The sequence below is a fragment of the Maniola hyperantus genome, chromosome 18 (assembly GCF_902806685.2).
Source record: "Maniola hyperantus chromosome 18, iAphHyp1.2, whole genome shotgun sequence".
Lineage (NCBI taxonomy): Eukaryota > Metazoa > Arthropoda > Insecta > Lepidoptera > Nymphalidae > Maniola > Maniola hyperantus.
In genome coordinates, this window is record NC_048553.1 from 577,914 (window position 1) to 596,639 (window position 18,726).

Here is an 18,726-nt window from a genome sequence, read left to right on the forward strand (position 1 = left end):
AGATGACAAGACTACGACACGGCAACGACCAGACCACAACAAGACAACAACTTGGCACCGACAAGACTATGACACGGCAACGACCAGACCACGACAAGACAACAACTAGACTACGACAAAACTACGATAAGACAACAACTAGACTGATTAATGTAACATGATCATTGATCAGTAATGATTGTGAATATGAGAGTCAAGATCTGAAATGTCGAAAATGTATACCTTTTCAACTATGGTTGGCACTCTTAAAGATTGTTGTATATACTTGCACTTAACATAAGCTTCAGGCTTAGCTGGAAGGGGAGCCATCAACTATTATCTTCTTCTTTTCTTTGATTTATGGCTTTTTCCATTGCTAACTCAGCACAATACACTTCGCTAATCTCAAGTGACCTGAAGGAGGCTGTAATGTGCTGAGGGTGAAGGGAAGCAAATTAGACGCAGAGAATATTCACACAATCCGTTTATTCTGTGTTCGTTACATGACTGTTATCAAAAGTTATAAGACTACCCACTTTACAGAGGCATTGAGGAGATTGTCTGGTAATAGTCTCATAATGTACTATAATAGAAGGGTTAAATTAAATTGTGACTTTAGATTCTGTCAGCAATAGTGCCCATACCTTGCAAAACATAAGATTCTGGTGTCGATTTCAAGTTTTAGCCTGTTTTATTTTATTTTATAGACTAGCGCTTGGCTGCAATCAGACCTGGTGGCAAGTGATGATGCAGCCTAAGATGGAGCGCACTTGCCTAGAAGCTGCCTATTCACTCTTGACTTGAAGATATATTATAATCGGAGGGGAAAACTGATGCTGGAAGGGTGTTCCAAATCTTGGCGGTTCGAATTAGAAATGTTTAGGAAATGATATTTTCTAATTTGGTTCAGGTCTGGTTATTCTGGTGGGAGGCTTCGGTCGCGGCTAGTTACGACTCTCCCTAAGCTGTAATGCTGTGTGCAAACCAACATGAGGTATGGGTCAAGATATGCACCATAATAACTGCCATACTTCTTCCATCAGATCGTGCCTCCATATCAATCTTAAAATCATTTCTAATAATATTTCATCATAACAACTGGTGGTTCTATTTAAACCACTCCCGCTAAATTATTGTTGTACCCACTCTTAAGGGCTTCACTCTTAGTTAAAGAAGAATATTAGTCCCAGAGACATGCCCTAAAAAAATATAAATAAGAATGTTATGTTTTTAAACAAACGTTTAACCCATTTAGCTTATAGAAACGTACGCGACAGGTCAAAATAGCAATCGGGGAGGGAACTTCCCGCACAGCCGCACAACCCCCGCGCTAACCCGTTGCGGGCGAGCGGGATACGTGCGGGTGTGCGAGGCGTCCCCGCGCCTTATACCTCGATTGCCATCACAACCGGTAGTGGACTATATGTGTTTAAACTTTAACGTTAATTGAAACCTTGTTTTAGACTTTGTGGTGAGATCATACATCTTTATACGAGCATCATCATCTTTGTAATATGATAAAATATTTATTTTTATACCTAAAGTTATAGTAACAATCATTTTCCTCGATTAAATCGTCATTAACGTGGTGCTTAATAATCGGAAATTACAATATAATTGCTATTGTAATATTAATTTACACTGAATAATCAGTATCCGCAGAGCTCAGCAGGCTATGATTCATATTATATTCATATCGTGTAGGACTGGGCGCTTGTGGGAGATATAATGTTTATTATTGTTTATCCTTCATCTATTTGTATAAATCATGCGTTACGTTCACATGCTTTTTTGTCTATTATCAAAATTACGGTTTATTTTTTTTAGCGTACCTAAAATCTTATCAAACAGAGCTCTTTATTGACTGTCAATCTGCACTGGGGCAACGTGGCAGACTATGGCCTAAAACATAAAAGGAGATCCGTGTTCAGTAGTAAGCTGGCGATGAGTTGATCATAAATAAATAAATAAATGATGATGATAAGAGCTCTTTATTAATGTCGCATCAAGAATCAACATGCGCATTAGCGCAGCAGTGACGTAATAGGTACATGTTATACATGTAACAAGTAGGCACACTGTACTGAGCAGTGCCGCAAATGGGTCGTCAAAGTCAAAAGCATCGACTACACCTTGTATCATCGAGGGGCAAAATTTCATAGACCCCTTTGCATGCAGTGAAGTTCTATTCCTAGTCTGTTATTTTCTCTTCTTTGTATTTTTTATTTGTGTGCAATAAAGATTTAAAACAAAGAAACAACAAAACCCAGTAGTTGAGCTATACATAAATAACCATGTAATATAGCTCTTTAAGTATTATAAAACTATAAACCCATTAAAGCGCTTTGTTCCACAAAGCACTCGTGAATGTCGCATCAAGAAGCGCAGCAGTGACGTAACAGGTACATGTTATACATGTAACGAGTAGGCACACTGTACTGAGCAGTGCCGCAAATGGGTCGTCAAAGTCAAGAGCATCGACTACACCTTTCATCGTGGAGGGCCCTCGGCTTTGTGGCCGCGCCGGGCCCTGGAGACATCAAGACAATATCGCCTCTTTCTTTCCTACAATCTTTTTTACATGACTTGAAGTCTTGACCTCGATCTATTTTTTTAAATAACTAGGTACTAGGTAGTTGAGTTATCTGTTGTTAATTCATTCATGATAATCACGATAAAAATCTGTTCTACTAGAAGAGTTTAATAAACTATGTATTTCAGTTTTGACTGTGCGTACTAGATTGTTCCTGGTATGCATAACTCTTCAGCTGAAGATTTTTATTTCTGTAACAGTCAACGATTTTAATGAATGGAATTACTTACTATCCTGACGATAGCTAAATATATTTCCTGTTATTGTGCCTAATTCTGCTCTACACAATCTCTAAACTAAACTAAAATGACAGGTCTAAATCTACAGCTATCCTATAATGCTTCATGCGAAAAATCCGCAATCGAGCAGTTGTTTTGTAAATCCCACAAATTCAAGGAGTTTTAACTCTTCATAAGTGTTCTATCGTCTCTATCTAAAAATACTCATTCTGTATTGCCCGTTGTCCATGCATCAATTATTCAATCCTTTCGCATAAATTGTTGGCTGCAAGCGATCGATGCATCGATATGACAACAGGCGACTGCAATAACTACTAAATTGCCTGCCGAATCGTGCTACGAACACACTGGGGAACGATCAAAGAAAATACTTCCAATATTGTCATTGAATCTTGATGCAAAATTATAAATCAGAAAAACTTTATTAGAGAACCTGAGTTCATTTCATTCAACAGGTTCCGCAATGTTTGATTATGTATTTAGAAATTATTTAGCCTTGAAGTGTAAGTAAAAATATTATAAAAACCTCAGTTCAGTACATTAGATAGGAATCCTGACCCCTGAACTATGAAAGCCCGTATCTTACGGCCTTCCCAAACATTGATAAATAAATTATTATCTAGAGTATTTTAACAGATAAAAATATAATAAGTGAAATGGCGTGAACTAAATTTTCCACGTGTCCGACATTATAACTGACCGGACATTCGTCACTACGCCAAATGAATGTATGGCCGAAATTAATATAATCTATCCGTAATCCATTGATAGGTTACTTGACAACGTCGTTATTTGCAATAAGTCCCACCTATCTTTGTTGTGTAGGTCTTATTCTTCCTTTACAACCTCTCCCACTGACGAGGGTCACTGGTAGAGATCTCTGGTAGAGATAAGTGGTTCCCTGTTCAGTTCATCTTTTCTTTTAACTGCTATAAGTCCAGCAAATTGCTATTGCGCTGGAACCATGTCTCTTTGACGCATATTTAATTAAAATATACCATCAGCTCGTAACTTCAGTCTAGTGCTGACGTCACTAATATGGCGGCCACGTGCATTAGCAATTTGCGGTACCTATAAAATTTTTTGGTACGAATTAATTTAAAAACAAGATTGTAACTACAAGCGATTGCTTACCGAAAACATTAATTACATCTGTTGTGAGAATTTATTGTAACGTTTTTACTATGTTCGTGATACCAGCCAACGTTCAAGGTAATGTTTTATGACTTAAATAAACAATCTTGTCACGAATTGTCGGTCATGCTCATGCCATAGTTTGAACTTGAGGTCTTTCGTCATGAGCTCATCGAATGCCGGTGTCATAACTAATCGTGAGATCATAATGTTATAAGTTTTAATCTTTTTTAAATTGCTTTAATGGTTCAAGTGGCTTGGTGTTATAGTCTAATCTAAATTGGCCTGGCCCACTACTGGGCAAAGGTCTCCCTACGATTTTTCACCATTCTGTGCTTTATCGGGACACCTAACTGTAAAATCTAATTCATCATGCCATAGTCGCCTCGGCCTGCTACGCCATGCGTACACAACACTCTTGGCAGAGTGGTTGTGGTCATCACGAAGTGACGTCTTTGGGGGCGCCTCACGAGTATTCCCCACTCCTCCTTGGTGGCCAAAAGCCTTGTACACTCATATTCAGTTTTTATTAGGTCAACTATAGCTATTGAACTTATTACACTATTTACATACAGTTGCTTTGCTGACATTTTGTTACAATAAAACTGCGTTTTTAATATCATTTGATAAAAATGATATAGTATAGTTAGCTAAAATTATTTTTAATGAAAATATCGCCAATTTTCTACGATAGTACAACGTACCTAAGAACGGTGTAGCTGTACCAAGTGGCAGGTGGAGGACACGCTCCGCTAGGAATGAGGTCAAATGAGTCGCGGCGGCAGTGGGATGCGACTCAATTGTTGGGGACGTAGGTGGCATTGTATCCTCGTCTACTTCAGCGTCGTGACGTGACGTACCTACTGGCCCATATTCACTTTTTATTAGGTCAATAATAGCTATTAGACTTATTACACTATTTACAGTTGCTAACATCTTGTTATAACTAAACTTCGGTTTTAATGTCGCTAATTTGTTGTTAGGTTGTTTATATTTATGAAGCGTGGGTGTACTGATCCAATAGGCTACTTGACATTTTTTTTAAGTTGGTCTTAAATGGTTAATATTTGTCCTATTATATCAAAAAAATTAACACTATATTTTTTTGCGCCCTAAAAACCGTAAAACTTTAATTAAAAAAAATATTTTTCTTAGACAGGTGAAAACACTGTCGGCCATGTTTGGCCGATAGATTATCTGTGCTCTGACGTCATGCATTTGTAAACAACAGTATAACCCTGTGGTTATACTGTTGTTTACAAACAACAACAACAACAGTATAACCCTGTGGTTATACTGTTGTTTACAAATGCATGACGTCAGAGCACAGATAATCTATCGGCCAAACATGGCCGACAGTGTTTTCACCTGTCTAAGAAAAATATTTTTTTAAATTAAAGTTTTACGGTTTTTAGGGCGCAAAAAAATATAGTGTTAATTTTTTTGATATAATAGGACAAATATTAACCATTTAAGACCAACTTAAAAAAAATGTCAAGTAGCCTATTACTACATGACGAATGCACCATGTTTTTTTATTACTTAGACCTGTCTACAAGGTGTTAGATAATGTCCGTTACATCCCGGCAAGCTGAGGTTAGGGCCGATGTGTAGATGCGCCCAAAAAAAACATGTTTTTGGGCGCATCTACACATCGTAGCGTAATACCCGGGGGAGATATTATGAGAACTTACTGATGGTGGCAATGAACTCGTGAAAAACTTGTGTGAACTCGAAGGACCGTTTGAACGTTTGTCAAGTAGCAGAGACAACGAAAGAATCTATGGCACTAACTATTAAGTACTACTACCTACATATCAAACATGCTATATAATGGCTATTAAACTCCAACAATTGTTGAAAAACAACTAACATCTTGTTTTGCAATAACAATACCTACTTCGGTTTTAATATCTCGTCTACATTGGCAACATTACATGACGTGCTGTTCCCTATTTAGTTTTTATTAGGTCAATATGGCTATTTGACTTGTCACTATTTACAATAGCTCACATTTCTGTTCTCTCGATAGTTGCTATGTTTTCTATCGTACCACGTCATGTTAACTACGTACTTATTGTTCTATTTACAATTGCCGAGGCTCCTCTATTATAATATGAATAATCACAGCTCAATAATGGTTCTACCTGATATAGGTTCTTTAATATGTTGTGTTTTGTTTTGACGTACTGCCCCATATTCACTTTTTATTGGGTCAACAATGGCTATATAGTTACAATTGCCGAGGCTACTCTTTTGTTTCCATAATTGCAATGGTTTCAAAGGCTAATTGTTCCTAATGATCTACATGTACATCAACAATAAGTCGAGGTCATTGTTGTACGAGGTAGATATTTTAGTTTTATGAATGACATATTGCCCTACATTACATTTACAATAGCTGCAATGTATCTGAGTGAAATCCTTAGGTAAGTAGAGATGGGATTTGGTCGGGTCATAGCTTCGGGCGATTGGCTAGATGATAAAAATGATGGAGGGTGATTGATAATGGTTAAACAATAAACATACCTACCAACAGCAGTTTCGAAGCTTCGTGATATTTACTAGTCTGTGAAATCTTTGGTGAATCAGCCCCCCGATTGTGTAAGAATAACCATTTTATCGCTATCGCAATCGTCAAGAAATTCTGCCCTTTGATTGGTGTTTACATTTCTTCACAGCCAATCAAAGGGCAGAATTTCTTGACGATTGCGATTATCATGAAATGGTTATTCTTACACAATTAGGGGGCAGTTGTACTTGTATCATGGTTACAAAGAAAGAAAATGAAAACAAAGCATACAAAATGTAACATTTTCATCTGTGGCACCACCCCAAATGGGTGTACAGCTCAGCATAATGTCTTGCAGGACATTATGCTGAGCTGTACATAAATGCAGGACGCTGATTGTCAGCTATGACCCGGATTTCCAGCTTAGAACTATGTCCAAAATTGCCATAATTTCAGCATTTTTACGTGATGCCAGTTTATAGACGTCTGGTCGTTGTCTGGTCTGGTCTGGCTACCATGGTGCCGGCAAATATGCCAAACGAATTTATGTTCTAATACGATAACGATGAGAACTCGATGTAGTTTAAACAGCTGTCATACCATGCCAGATTAGCGCGCGCTGTCAGTGTCAGTCAGTGCTAGACTGCTGCGTCATAACTTAACATTTACACTGCTGCCTCATAACTTACCATCAGGTAAGATTTTCGTCTAGCGCTAAGTGTAATCGAATGCATAAAATGTTTTTTTTTAAATAAAACTGGCGAGCAAACGAGCAGGCGGGTCACCCCATGTTAAGTGATTAGCGCCGCCCATGAACATTTGCTGTACCAGAGGAACCACCAATGCATTGCCGGCCTTTCAGGAATTTGTTGGTCCTTGAATAACACCATGTTGTAATCTAATGGGAACACCGAAGGGAGTTGATTCCACAGTTTGCATGTGCGTGGAAAGAAGGATCTGGCACAACGGGCGGTCGAAGTGCACCAGACACCCAGGTGGTGAGGGTGGAATTGTTTTACTGTGAACGTAAATATTATCGATGGCTATTAGAAGTATTGGCACTACATCTTACTGGGTCACCCACGCCTATCCGACTTAGTTCCAACTACGGCTTCTCTTTAGCTCAACTATTTATTGCAAGGGTTTCAGAGGCGCGGGATGAGGCTAGCCGCTGGGCGCAAAGTAGGTAAAACGGATTTGTCGGTATTAGTTGCAAATCAATCGTGTTGGCGATGCGTGACCTTGTGTGTGACGTAGTGTCTCTCACATTTTACTTATTATATATATTGGGTCAACACTCGACAGGTTCGGCTTATATTTTGTTGTTAAGGATTCTTTTTACACGACTGCCTAAAAATCGAGTCTCGTATTTTCAGGGTTCCGTGAGTTTTTTATTCTACCATAACTTTTAAAAAAACACAAAAAATGTTTCTACTTGAGTCCGTTATAGACTTTGAAACCATCCGATGTGCCCCAAACTGGCTTCATTAGAAAAGCAATAATGATAGAAGATAGTTTTAGAGCACACGCCGGGTATCCGCTAGTAACTTCTAAATGCCTTAACAGATTCGGATGTAGGGGGTATTGTTAGAATCCTTACTTCATCCCGAGTGGCTACAAATTTTTTGACAAAAATTCAATGTGAAATCTTTTACTTTTTAGTTTGTTTGGCAGGGTAGTCGTGTTTTTTAAATAAGACTTTGTTTATTTTCTTCTGTGTAGTTTTAAATATATTTGGTATTTGTGAAAATCGGCATCCTGCTCTATGTGTGTTTGCGCATAAAATGCAGGGACACTGAGTTGTGCAACCATTCAGGGTCGAGTGTTTCGGATAACAGACAGTTTTTCTTTCTCTCTTCTTCTAATAGCTTCAATAATCCTGAGCTTATCTGAAATTTAAAGGAGAAGGAGGACGGCCGTAAGAAGAGCATTTTTCAGAACTGAGAATGTGAGTAGCATCCGTGGCAGAGTGAACTATGAGTGGCATAGGACACGATCTTAAAATGGTGTGAACCGAGGTCACATCTCTGACGCCTGACGGACCTCAGCGTCATTAGCATTTCTGCGATACGATCGATGTGAACGAATCTTGCTGGTACGGTTACCTACCTCAAGGGTAATACACCTAACGCGATCACCTAAAACTGTACTTACCTTTTGCCCTTTGGTCGGGCCGGCGTGAAATTCAGGTCAAGCCCTATGTCGGGCTCTAGTGAACCGACTTTGACCTACGTTTCGTGTCGATTGATTCAATTTTTACCCAACTACGGCAAATCCAAAAGGAAGGGTTAAGATTTTGGCAGTGTATGTTTGTACGTATGTTTGTATCCATGTGTGTTCCACTGTAGCGGCTAAACTACTGGGCCGATTTTGATGAATGAGGTGTCAGTTGATTTGTTGTTATGGTTCGGGTGACATAGGTTACATTTTACACGAACAAAATCGATCTGACGGATGTTAGTTACATCCAAAAAAGTGGGGGTCAGGCAGGGTAAGTTTATTTTATTGTAGATAACGGGTACATACCACGATTAATTTGATGTTTTTATTTGTTGATATTTTAATCCAATTGCACGGGTCGTGGTCACGACGGGACTGCGGTGCTGCGAGCAATGAAGTTCGAGCTGTCAAGGGCAGTAGCGAACTACCCTCTTACTTTCTTTTCATTAGGCAGCTTGCACCTCTATTTCGTCACAGTAGAGTCGTTTATTTGATCAACAATTTTGAACTTCGGGTTTTACTGGCAACTTATATTACCAACATTGTTATTTAATTTACTAATATTGCCAACATTGTCGTTAAGTGTGTCATTTTCACATTTCCATATTCATTTAATAGCTAATGCCCGTGACGGACGACCGCTTGGATTTAGGTTTTTTTAAATCCCGCGGGAACTCTTTTATTTGCCGGGATAAAAAGTACCCCATACCGCTCTCTAGGTCTTTAACTATACCCATTACCCATGCAAAAATCACGTCGAACCGTTGTTCTGTTGCAACGTGATTGAAGGACAAACCAACAAATCAACACTCTTTCGCATTTATAATATGGGTAGTGATTTAAGCAAATCCAGCGTTATAAAATACGAGTAATTCACGCGTAATATTTTTCCAAACAAAAAGTCCGTAAAAAGCCAAACAGCTTTTCCAAAACGCTAGGCTCTACTCTTAATTTACAACGCAAACAGAAATATTTACTTTTTCTCTCATCCGTATTGGCGGCGCGCGGCGGGTAAACAGCGGGGGTTTGGAATAACATGCCGAATATATTCAAATGTACCACTTCACAGCACCATATCTAGTGCCAGCCTGATACTGGGTGATAAAGTTGATCACACATTTGTCTGCACTCTGTACCATACGTGCTGCCTGCAATCTTTTTCTGAAAGCCTTACACCACTTTGATTTCCTATAGGATTCCTGCGTAACGAAACCGCTACGAATGTAAAACTAGAGCTTTTTAGGCCTAAATTTCTACGCTGATGTCAGTTGTCAGTTGCATTTCAAGATTGGCCAAAAGTGAGTAAAATTATGTACAGTACGCGGCTGAAAATATGGTACATCGACCTTTAGAAAGAGATAGCGGGTTTGTAGAGTGTTGTCACTGTCGTTGAGACCGAAAAAACGTCACATAGGTATGAGTTATAGAGACAACGCTCTACAAAGCCGAAATCTCATTCTACGGGTGGATGTACAAAATATTTCTTGCCGGCTACTGTATGTACATATTTTTTTTAAAGTTTATGTTGGCTTTTTGTATTTATTTGTCGTAAATAATGCTCACTGCGAAATAATTTCAATTTACTGGTTACCATCGGCTTCGCCAAAATGGGCCGAAGTTTTGACCGAAGCTGAAGGTTCAGTCGGACACTAAGCATTGAACAAAACCGTTGCGTATGGTGCGGACTGTGAAAAGATGTGCGTTCAGCTTTACACGACCTCATATCTCATGAGCCCGATAGTGGCTGATAAAAATGAACGATCAAAAACTATACGGGAATTCAGCACAAAGGCTTTGACGTGGGCTTTGCTCTATTGGCCGACGCTGGTATTATGCTACCGAACGTGCGGTAGCCCACTCTACACGAGCTGCCATAACAATTTACGATAGTTTGGTTAGCCTCTACTTCAATCTAGATATTTCCAAATTAAAACTATCATATCTCTACATAGTATAAAACAAAGTCGCTTCCCGCTGTCTGTCCTTATGTACGCTTAGATCTGATAAACTACGCAACGGATTTTGCGGTTATGATCTTTTCGAGGTTTCTTGACAGATTTGCAAATTTTTTGCAAACCGTGGCTCCGTTGCGGTGTGATTGAAGGCCAAACTAGCCTCAAAGCAAAATAAGAAGAAGAAGGCCAAACTAACAAACAAACACACTTTCGTATTAATAATATGGGACTTCTATTATAAAATTTTTGAATGTTATTTCAGATTTGCTTTTTATTATGCCTTCAATCATTCATGGTGACTTTGGGAGATAACGGGTAATAAAGGTGTAAAAAATCTTACGCCAAAGCATAGTTTAATTTTTTGATATTTTCTTCGAAAAATCTGGCATCTGGCAAGGGGTTGCTACTACATAGTGTCCGGAAATGTATGAAGTGATTTTTCGAAGAAAATATGAATAAATTAGATTGAGCAATGATCCAAACTTCATAGTCGCTGTTCGTTCCTCCCTGTTTTGGGGACAATACGCAGATAAATTTTCAGCTTTTATAAAATAACGAAGGGTTGGCACGCGCTGGCTCTCTCTGTGTCTCTCTATTAGGGAATGGGAACAAAATTTACTTCAGAAAATTAATTAACACTCAATGTCTGAAGTACATTTCGGTTGTGTCGGGAGATTAATCAAAGCCTCGTGATAAATGAGACAGACAGTCGTAATCATTTACTGGATGTCTACGTTGAAATTAGTTCTTTGGCTAAATTACGGGCTGGCTTGCGTATCTACAATGAGCCAAATTATGTCCACTGTACGTGTACGATGATATCTTTTAAGGCGCTGTGGCTACCTGAGTTTCCTTTTCTCTCGCACATTCTAAGATTTTATTGATTGTGAAAGAATCAGTACACTTTAACAAATGTGACTCAGCCTGGTCCTAAACAGTAAAATTACGTTCGTTTTAAACATATTTTTGTAATATCCTTTTTTATCCTTAATTATAATATATGGAATTGTTTCCTTGACCATTGGGATGGAAGTTGTTTCATCGTCTTTCATTAAAACTTTTAGTTAACCACTAGTGAAAGAATGACGAAGACGCCGAAGAAGGACGAATGATGAACGAAACCAACTATTACAAAAACAGCAATAAAATACTTGTTTTGCTGATTTGATTAGTTATCATAGCTTTTTGTTTTGTTATGATGTGAATTCATCCAAATTAGAATATTTCATCGGTTCACTGCAAGAAATCATTATTTGCAAAAAAATCAAATGCGCTTTACAACAACTATGAACTGAGTAGTCTTGACGATATATATATTCACGAGTTCGTAGTTGTTGTAAACTGTAGTTCTTGCAGTAAACCGACGATTTGCATTAATAAAAGTGAAACCAATAATAACCTCAAATGCTGCTCTAAACTCTTTAACTAGTCTCGGATAATGATATGTTCTATTTTGACACAATTAGGAATGTCTCAATCGTAATGTACATCACTATTGTCTCTAAGAGAATAAATAAAACTGGTTCGAAATGCCCTTGTAGCCGGTTTGAAGCAAGACAATTTTATTCATGCAATAAATTATCATAATTAATTATTTTGTGATCATTTCGTTTTATATAGGTACTAGCTACGTTGGTTGATAGGTCAGTTTGTTATTTTAAATTCTTGACTGTTGTCTTATCATAATACTTTTTGATTTTATTTGCTTTTGTATGATGGTCGATAGGTCAACAATTTGTAAATTTGTGCTTTTTGAGGATATTTTAAATGCTATTCTCGTATTATATAAATTCTTCATTTGACATTTCTTGTGTTTTTTGGTGAATAAGAAATAGACGCTCTTTCTTATATTTCTTTATTTAGCCTGTCATTTCTATCATTTCCAAGCGCCCTTATACCTTATATCTCTTCATTTCGTTACTCGAGTCTCATCTTGTCACGCGATCGGAAAACAGTTCTGTTGCTTACGTATAAACGTTGTGCTTGTCCCGCTAGATTCTCCCTCAGACCTCAGCTCTACCGTTACCCACACACGTAAATCGTGTGCGGACAGGCTCGTGTTCCGGTAGCAGTAATAGGTAATTAAATCAGTTCGCTTATACGGAGTGTCGAGGGTGTGATAAAAGTATCTCTTACGTCGCCTTCTAGTACCCATCCATCAGTGTATCGGTGTGAAGTGTTTCATATTTACACTACTGATCGTTCAATTGTGCATGATAATTTATGTAAATGAGTCTGCTTGCTGTAATTGTAGCCTTCAATTCTGCTCACGAATCAAGTTAACTGTGTAATTCACTGTCAATTGTTTATTATCATATAATAGCTATGTACGACACGTATAAAGTATGAACACTCAAACTTTTGTGGACTTAGAACCGTTCAGCCGATCTGTTATTCTATGTTTTGTTATGATGTGATCAGCTGCAGGCCAGGCCTTCCATGAGCGGTTCAAAGCTTGCAGCTCCTAGATCTGTACAAGGCTTTAGACCTAGTTTTCAACACTATGATCAGTTAGTAATTGGGTATTTGACTCCAATTTTTTTATTACTTTATTATAAACTAGGATAAAAATAATGACGAAAACTGAAAAAATAAAAAAAAGCATTTAAATATTTCTGATTAGACAGAGATAGCGATATCGAATTATGACGTCATTTTGACTAATGCCATAGTAGCTTCGCGCGGTTTCCTACAAATTTTCGTTTTGCGAGAAAGGGATATAAGACCCTCCCGCTCCAAAATTAAAATGCCTGTAACTTTGTAAATCTTTGTTGGATTTTAATATTTTTGTCAGTGTACGTCATTATTTTTATCCTTGTTTATAATAAAGTAATAATATTTATCAAATTCAAAAGTAGTAAAATACCCAATTATAGTGATGCTGTTATGGTAACAGCATCACTATAATTATGTACATGGATGTGTATTCAAGTGGCACTAACTAAAGCTGTTCGATGTGTAGTAAAAAGTAGCTTTCTCTATTTCTGCGTTCTTTCCTTTTTCAGTTTAGTTTATCAACCTTTAAACCTTGACTATCTAAATCAAATCTATTACCATGTAGGTAATTAGTAATTATCATCGAAAATCCAATTGTTATCATTATATCAAAAGCTAACTCGTATCAACCTCTATATACACTAACAATTCAATTATCAACTAGTTGGTCGACTAGTCACACTACTGGTCATGAACTGCACCAAGCGACTGACATCAGCACAAGGTGTGGTTAACAAAATATACATAATATACATAAAAACATAATATAACACTTTAAGCGTGCACTCCACTGTTCAGAGATTATTCACTATTATAAGCTTTATGAAGTAAACATCGTTATAAATATATTGCATGCGTTTTGATAATAGACTCGCCATACTTGCTCTGTCATGTCAACTGTCATGTCAAACGTAGGGATAATTGAGTTCTCACTCGCCATTTTAACTTTGTGTCAACTGTCATCTTAAAAGCACGATTTTAGTCCTTATTTTAAAGGTGAACCGTACTTTTGACATGACAGTTAAAACGATCCGAGGGAACTCATTTTGTAAGGACCATACGATTATGTCCACGGACTTAAGTCCTTAATCTAAAGGTAAATCCTACTTTTGATATAACAGTAGACATATAGAGTAAATATGGCGATTCCTTTCTCAAAATGTACGCATTATAATCGCTTTATATGCCACTGTTACGGGTTTACGAACATTTTTGGGCCTTATTCTCTGCGATATACGAAACATTGAGACGATACCACTATACATATAAAAGGATAAACTGGTTGACTGACATATTGTCAACGTGCAATTTCAGTCGCCGGGTCTAGAATCTTTTTAGACCTTACAGACTAGGCCCAAGGCTGGGCGGTCTTCTTTAGTAACAGTATGTATTCTCAATTATGTAGATCTCCACTAAAAAGTATGTAGGTAGGTATTTTCAAAAAATGGAATCTGAGTGAAGAAGGGTCAGCTAATCAGCTAGTCATAAATGCGTAGCTGATTAGCTGACCCTTCTCCACTCGGATTCCATTTTTGGAAATACCTACATACCTACATTTCATACACGCGGTCATAAATGCGTCCTCATATTTCGATTGTCTCAGCGAATAAGGCCCAAGAAGAAGGCCTGTTATATCAGACATCTCTTCTCCATGAGCTATCTTTATTATCATAAGGAATACTGTGTCTTCAAACCTTTATTAACTATCTTGAAAATATAGTCATTTATATTCGTTTAGTTAATTATTATTGGTTAACTAAATACCTATAAAGGCTGCGCGTTCTGCAGACTTGATCGAGTTCAGCTGCTCAATAGCCATAAGAAGTTCAAGACCTAGGGAAGTGCCGATACGTTGAAAAAAAAAAAAACAAAAATCAATTTAATTTAATTTAAAATGTGGCAGGGCAATCGTTTTTGTAATTCTTTAAATTATTCTTAACTAGATGATGCCCGTCACTAGGTCCGCGTGGATTTAGGTTTTTAAAAATCCCGTGGGAACTCTCTGATTATCCGGGATAAAAAGTGTGTCCTCCGGTCAAAATCGGTTGAACGGATGGGCCGTGAAAAGCTAGCAGACAGGCAGACAGGCAGACCGACAGACACTCTTTCGCATTTATAATATTAGTTTGAATTTTGAAAATCGGACAGCTATCAGCTTGTCGTTAGCAATCCGAACGTTGTTCGTAAATACTATTCATACGCGTCACTGACATCAGCATACTGACTTCAGCATTCAGACTTGAACAATCAGATCATCTTACCCCACTGTACATCAATGTATTGAACTACTCCCGACTTAGCAGTTTACTTAGGGCCATGACAGATAACGGTTGAGTCCGTACAATCTGTTATGATCCTAACTAAACTGCCAAGTTGGGTGTAGTTTGATACATTATGTAGACGCTTATAAAATGGCTATTCCGCTAAGGGTCGGGCCTTGACCCTTAGTGGCATGCGAAGGTCTGCTTCGATGAATCTGCTCATTTATTTACAACATACGCCACATTTGATGTCAATCCTAGCCTTTTCCAGTTTCGTACGGCAATAGAGTACTTTATCCATGAAATACGAAAATCAATATGAATACACGATAGGTAACTGATTTGCCGATGGTATTTCTTAATTCTTTCTTCTCTAAAGTCCTTTTAATATATTTGAAGACACAATATTTCGCACAGTTTAGCAATCATACAGTTTGGCATGTTAGTATTGCTCTCAAAACCCGCCCGTGTATGCTCTCCTGGATAATGTACACGTCGAACTTTAATCCGAAGATAAGAAGCCCTTATCTTGACTGAATTCCAGTGTAAAAGTAGACTTCCGTGAATTTCTTTCCGCGAATGCCGCGCGCAATCAATCGCTTCGGCCGCCACCCACAGCAGTCTCCCTTAACTTTGCGAGACGTGCTATAGTACTCGGTATTACAAACCCAACTGTATATTTGCTAAGCTGTATTCCTTCGTATGGTAAGCACACTTCACGTAGTAAATAGTGCATTGTGTTCGCCAGCCGTGGAGCCGACGTACCACTTCAAGGTGCTGGTGCCGTCCATGGTGGCCGGCGCCATCATCGGCAAGGGCGGCGAGACCATCGCGCAGCTACAGAAGGACACCGGCGCCAGGGTCAAGATGTCCAAGTCGCACGACTTCTATCCTGGTGAGTGCTATTATCTTTTTACCCGACTCAAAGGAGGGAAGTTCTATTTTACGATAACCGCTCAGGCTTGTTGTACTTAATGAGTGTAGCGGTTCCGGATATCCGTATCCGTGGATATCCGCGGGAGAAAAACAATCCATATCCGACGGCCGACCGACTTAAATTAGCTTTGGGCGGTCCTTTGCACGAGTATATAAGTCCCGAAAATTGCTATTGCGCTGGAACCATGTCTCATTAACATCGAAATGACGTCAGCCGAAATTAAAACTATACGAAACTTCAGTCTATTGCTGACGTCACTAAAATGCCGGCCACGCGCATTAGCAATTTGCGGTACTTTTACCAGGCTGTCGGCCAATAGGGAGAAATGGCGAATGCTCGTGAAGCGTATAACATCTGCCCTCAAACACGTTGCTTCGTGATGACCACGACCGCACTGTCAAGAGTGCTACGAAGAAGAAGAGAATCTGGCAAACCACAGACAGATATTAGTTCCTAAAACGTGCGAACAAAATTTCATTGAGCTCGATTGATAGCTAAAATACGTTTGTTTGCAGCGCACTACAAACAAACTCCTCTCAAACTTGAAATGTAAATTAACTGCCACTAGGACTAGACTGACTTTGATCAGTTTTTGCGTTAAAATTCGCGTGAATTCCAACAATTTTTAGACGTCAGAGTTTTAATTCCGGTTATATCTCGTTAAAAACCGCAAGCCTCAGTAGAGAGGCTGCGTGGGCTGGAATAAAGCGCTCGTCTTCGCTTTGTAGATTTACGTGATTAGGCTGATAGACGTCATATTTTATTAATCTATGGTGAAATCCAATAGAAAATTGTTTGATACTATTTTTTAGATGAGGATATTGTTTTTAGTTTACATCGTTTACATCCGCCTGTTCGTTCGGTCGCTATTTGTATTTGAAAAAAAACACGCGAATTATTTTTTCTGTAGTTTTTTCTATTGTGTACTCTTATCTTTTTCTTCTTTCTTACCTTATCCCATGCTACGTGGGGTCGGCACAATGTACTCTATGCAAAAAAATAATTTTTCTAAAAACGTCATGAAATTGGTTTTAATTTAGTCATCATCTTTAACCGATAGACGTCCACTGCTGGGCATAGATCTCTTGTAGGGACTTCCACACGCCACGGTCTCCGCCTAAATCCAGCTGCTCCCTAGGACTTTTCGGTGCGAGGCCGCCATTGCAGCACTCCAACGTCTATCGGTTTTTCGAAATATGATTTGTTTAACTTAATTTTTTTTCCTCTTCATAATCTGATGATAACCGCCGCCCATGAACATTTGCAGTAGGTACCAGAGGAACCACCAATGCGTTGCCGGCCTTTCAGGAATTTTTAGTTTATTTTTGAAACGCTATAATTTGATTTTTTGCTAACATTGCTTTATTTATCTTCCTCGGTATACATAAATCTAGCCTTCTCAGATTTTTGCCAGGGCGGTATTTCATAGAGTAGGTATATTTCAGCCTGACCCAGATGTGTCAGGCCTGAGCCACTTTGCTGCGCCTACTTAGCCGCCTCGGGACAAAGACAACAAGCCTGCTTTGCCATTCTGCGGAGCCTATACGAGAATATTACGTCTCTGCAATATGACTATGTATGCCAAGATATTTGCAGAAAATTAATTAATGTTTCGATACAGTCAATAACTGAGCACGGGTCTCCTTTCAGAATGAGAAATGATTAGCCATAATCTGCCCCGCTGGCCAAGTCCAACTCTCAGGCATGCAAGTTTCTTCACGATGTTTTTTTACCGTTATAGCAAGCGATATTTATTTCTGAAAAGTTAGAGCGTGCCCGGGATAGAAACGATTAGGAGGCGGACGTCCTAACCACTAGGCTATCATCGCTATCTACTACTAGAACACTACTTACCTATACTTCGTTACTAGAATAAATAGTCCATAGTCCAAAGACCGCTAAAATAATCGTGAGTGATTTCCATATTAGACATCTTACACCCGGCTGTACTTACGTGTTGAGTCTCAACCGCGACGCGTGCGCGAACTGACTCCTTGAAAAAGGACCCCGGATGGGTTCGAAACTAGTCGGGCTAACGTCGTCGACTAAACACGTGAGTACAGCCGGGTGTAAGATGTGTATAATAAATAAATAAATAAATAAGCCTACCTCTAAATTTTTTTTTTTTTTAAAGATGTGTATAATACAGCTAAAATATTTTTTGTCGTTCCTTAGTTATGCGAACTAAGTTGGTTGTAACGCATCAGGGCGTGTCAAGGCCCTCATATTTTCAACAATCGCTTGCTTCGTTAGATGTAATATCATTTTTTTGGTTCATATAAAACTGCGTAAGTTTTTGAATTTATTAGGCACGGTGATGTCATCGCCGATAAAATCGGTATAACTGAACAAAGAACTTCTAAATTGCTTTAAACTTACACAATCCCGTATTGTTTGAGC

The 18,726-nt window shown here is 38.5% G+C and overlaps 2 protein-coding genes across 10 annotated transcripts in view; one reads left to right on the forward strand and one right to left on the reverse strand.

Moving 5' to 3' along the window:
• Window positions 1–18,726, forward strand: part of ps (RNA-binding protein Nova-1-like protein passilla) — a 102,169-nt gene that overhangs the window by 41,828 nt on the left and 41,615 nt on the right. For 8 of the 9 annotated variants that reach the window (XM_069504604.1, XM_069504607.1, XM_034978094.2 and 5 more), the window contains one exon: window positions 16,138–16,284. In XM_069504604.1, the coding sequence (XP_069360705.1) occupies window positions 16,138–16,284 (147 nt within the window). Of the gene's footprint in view, window positions 1–889; window positions 974–16,137; window positions 16,285–18,726 lie in introns of those variants that run through there. The other variant, XM_069504609.1, reaches the window with a different exon arrangement.
• Window positions 1–18,726, reverse strand: part of LOC117990791 (uncharacterized protein DDB_G0287625-like) — a 242,750-nt gene that overhangs the window by 21,489 nt on the left and 202,535 nt on the right. The window lies entirely within an intron of this gene.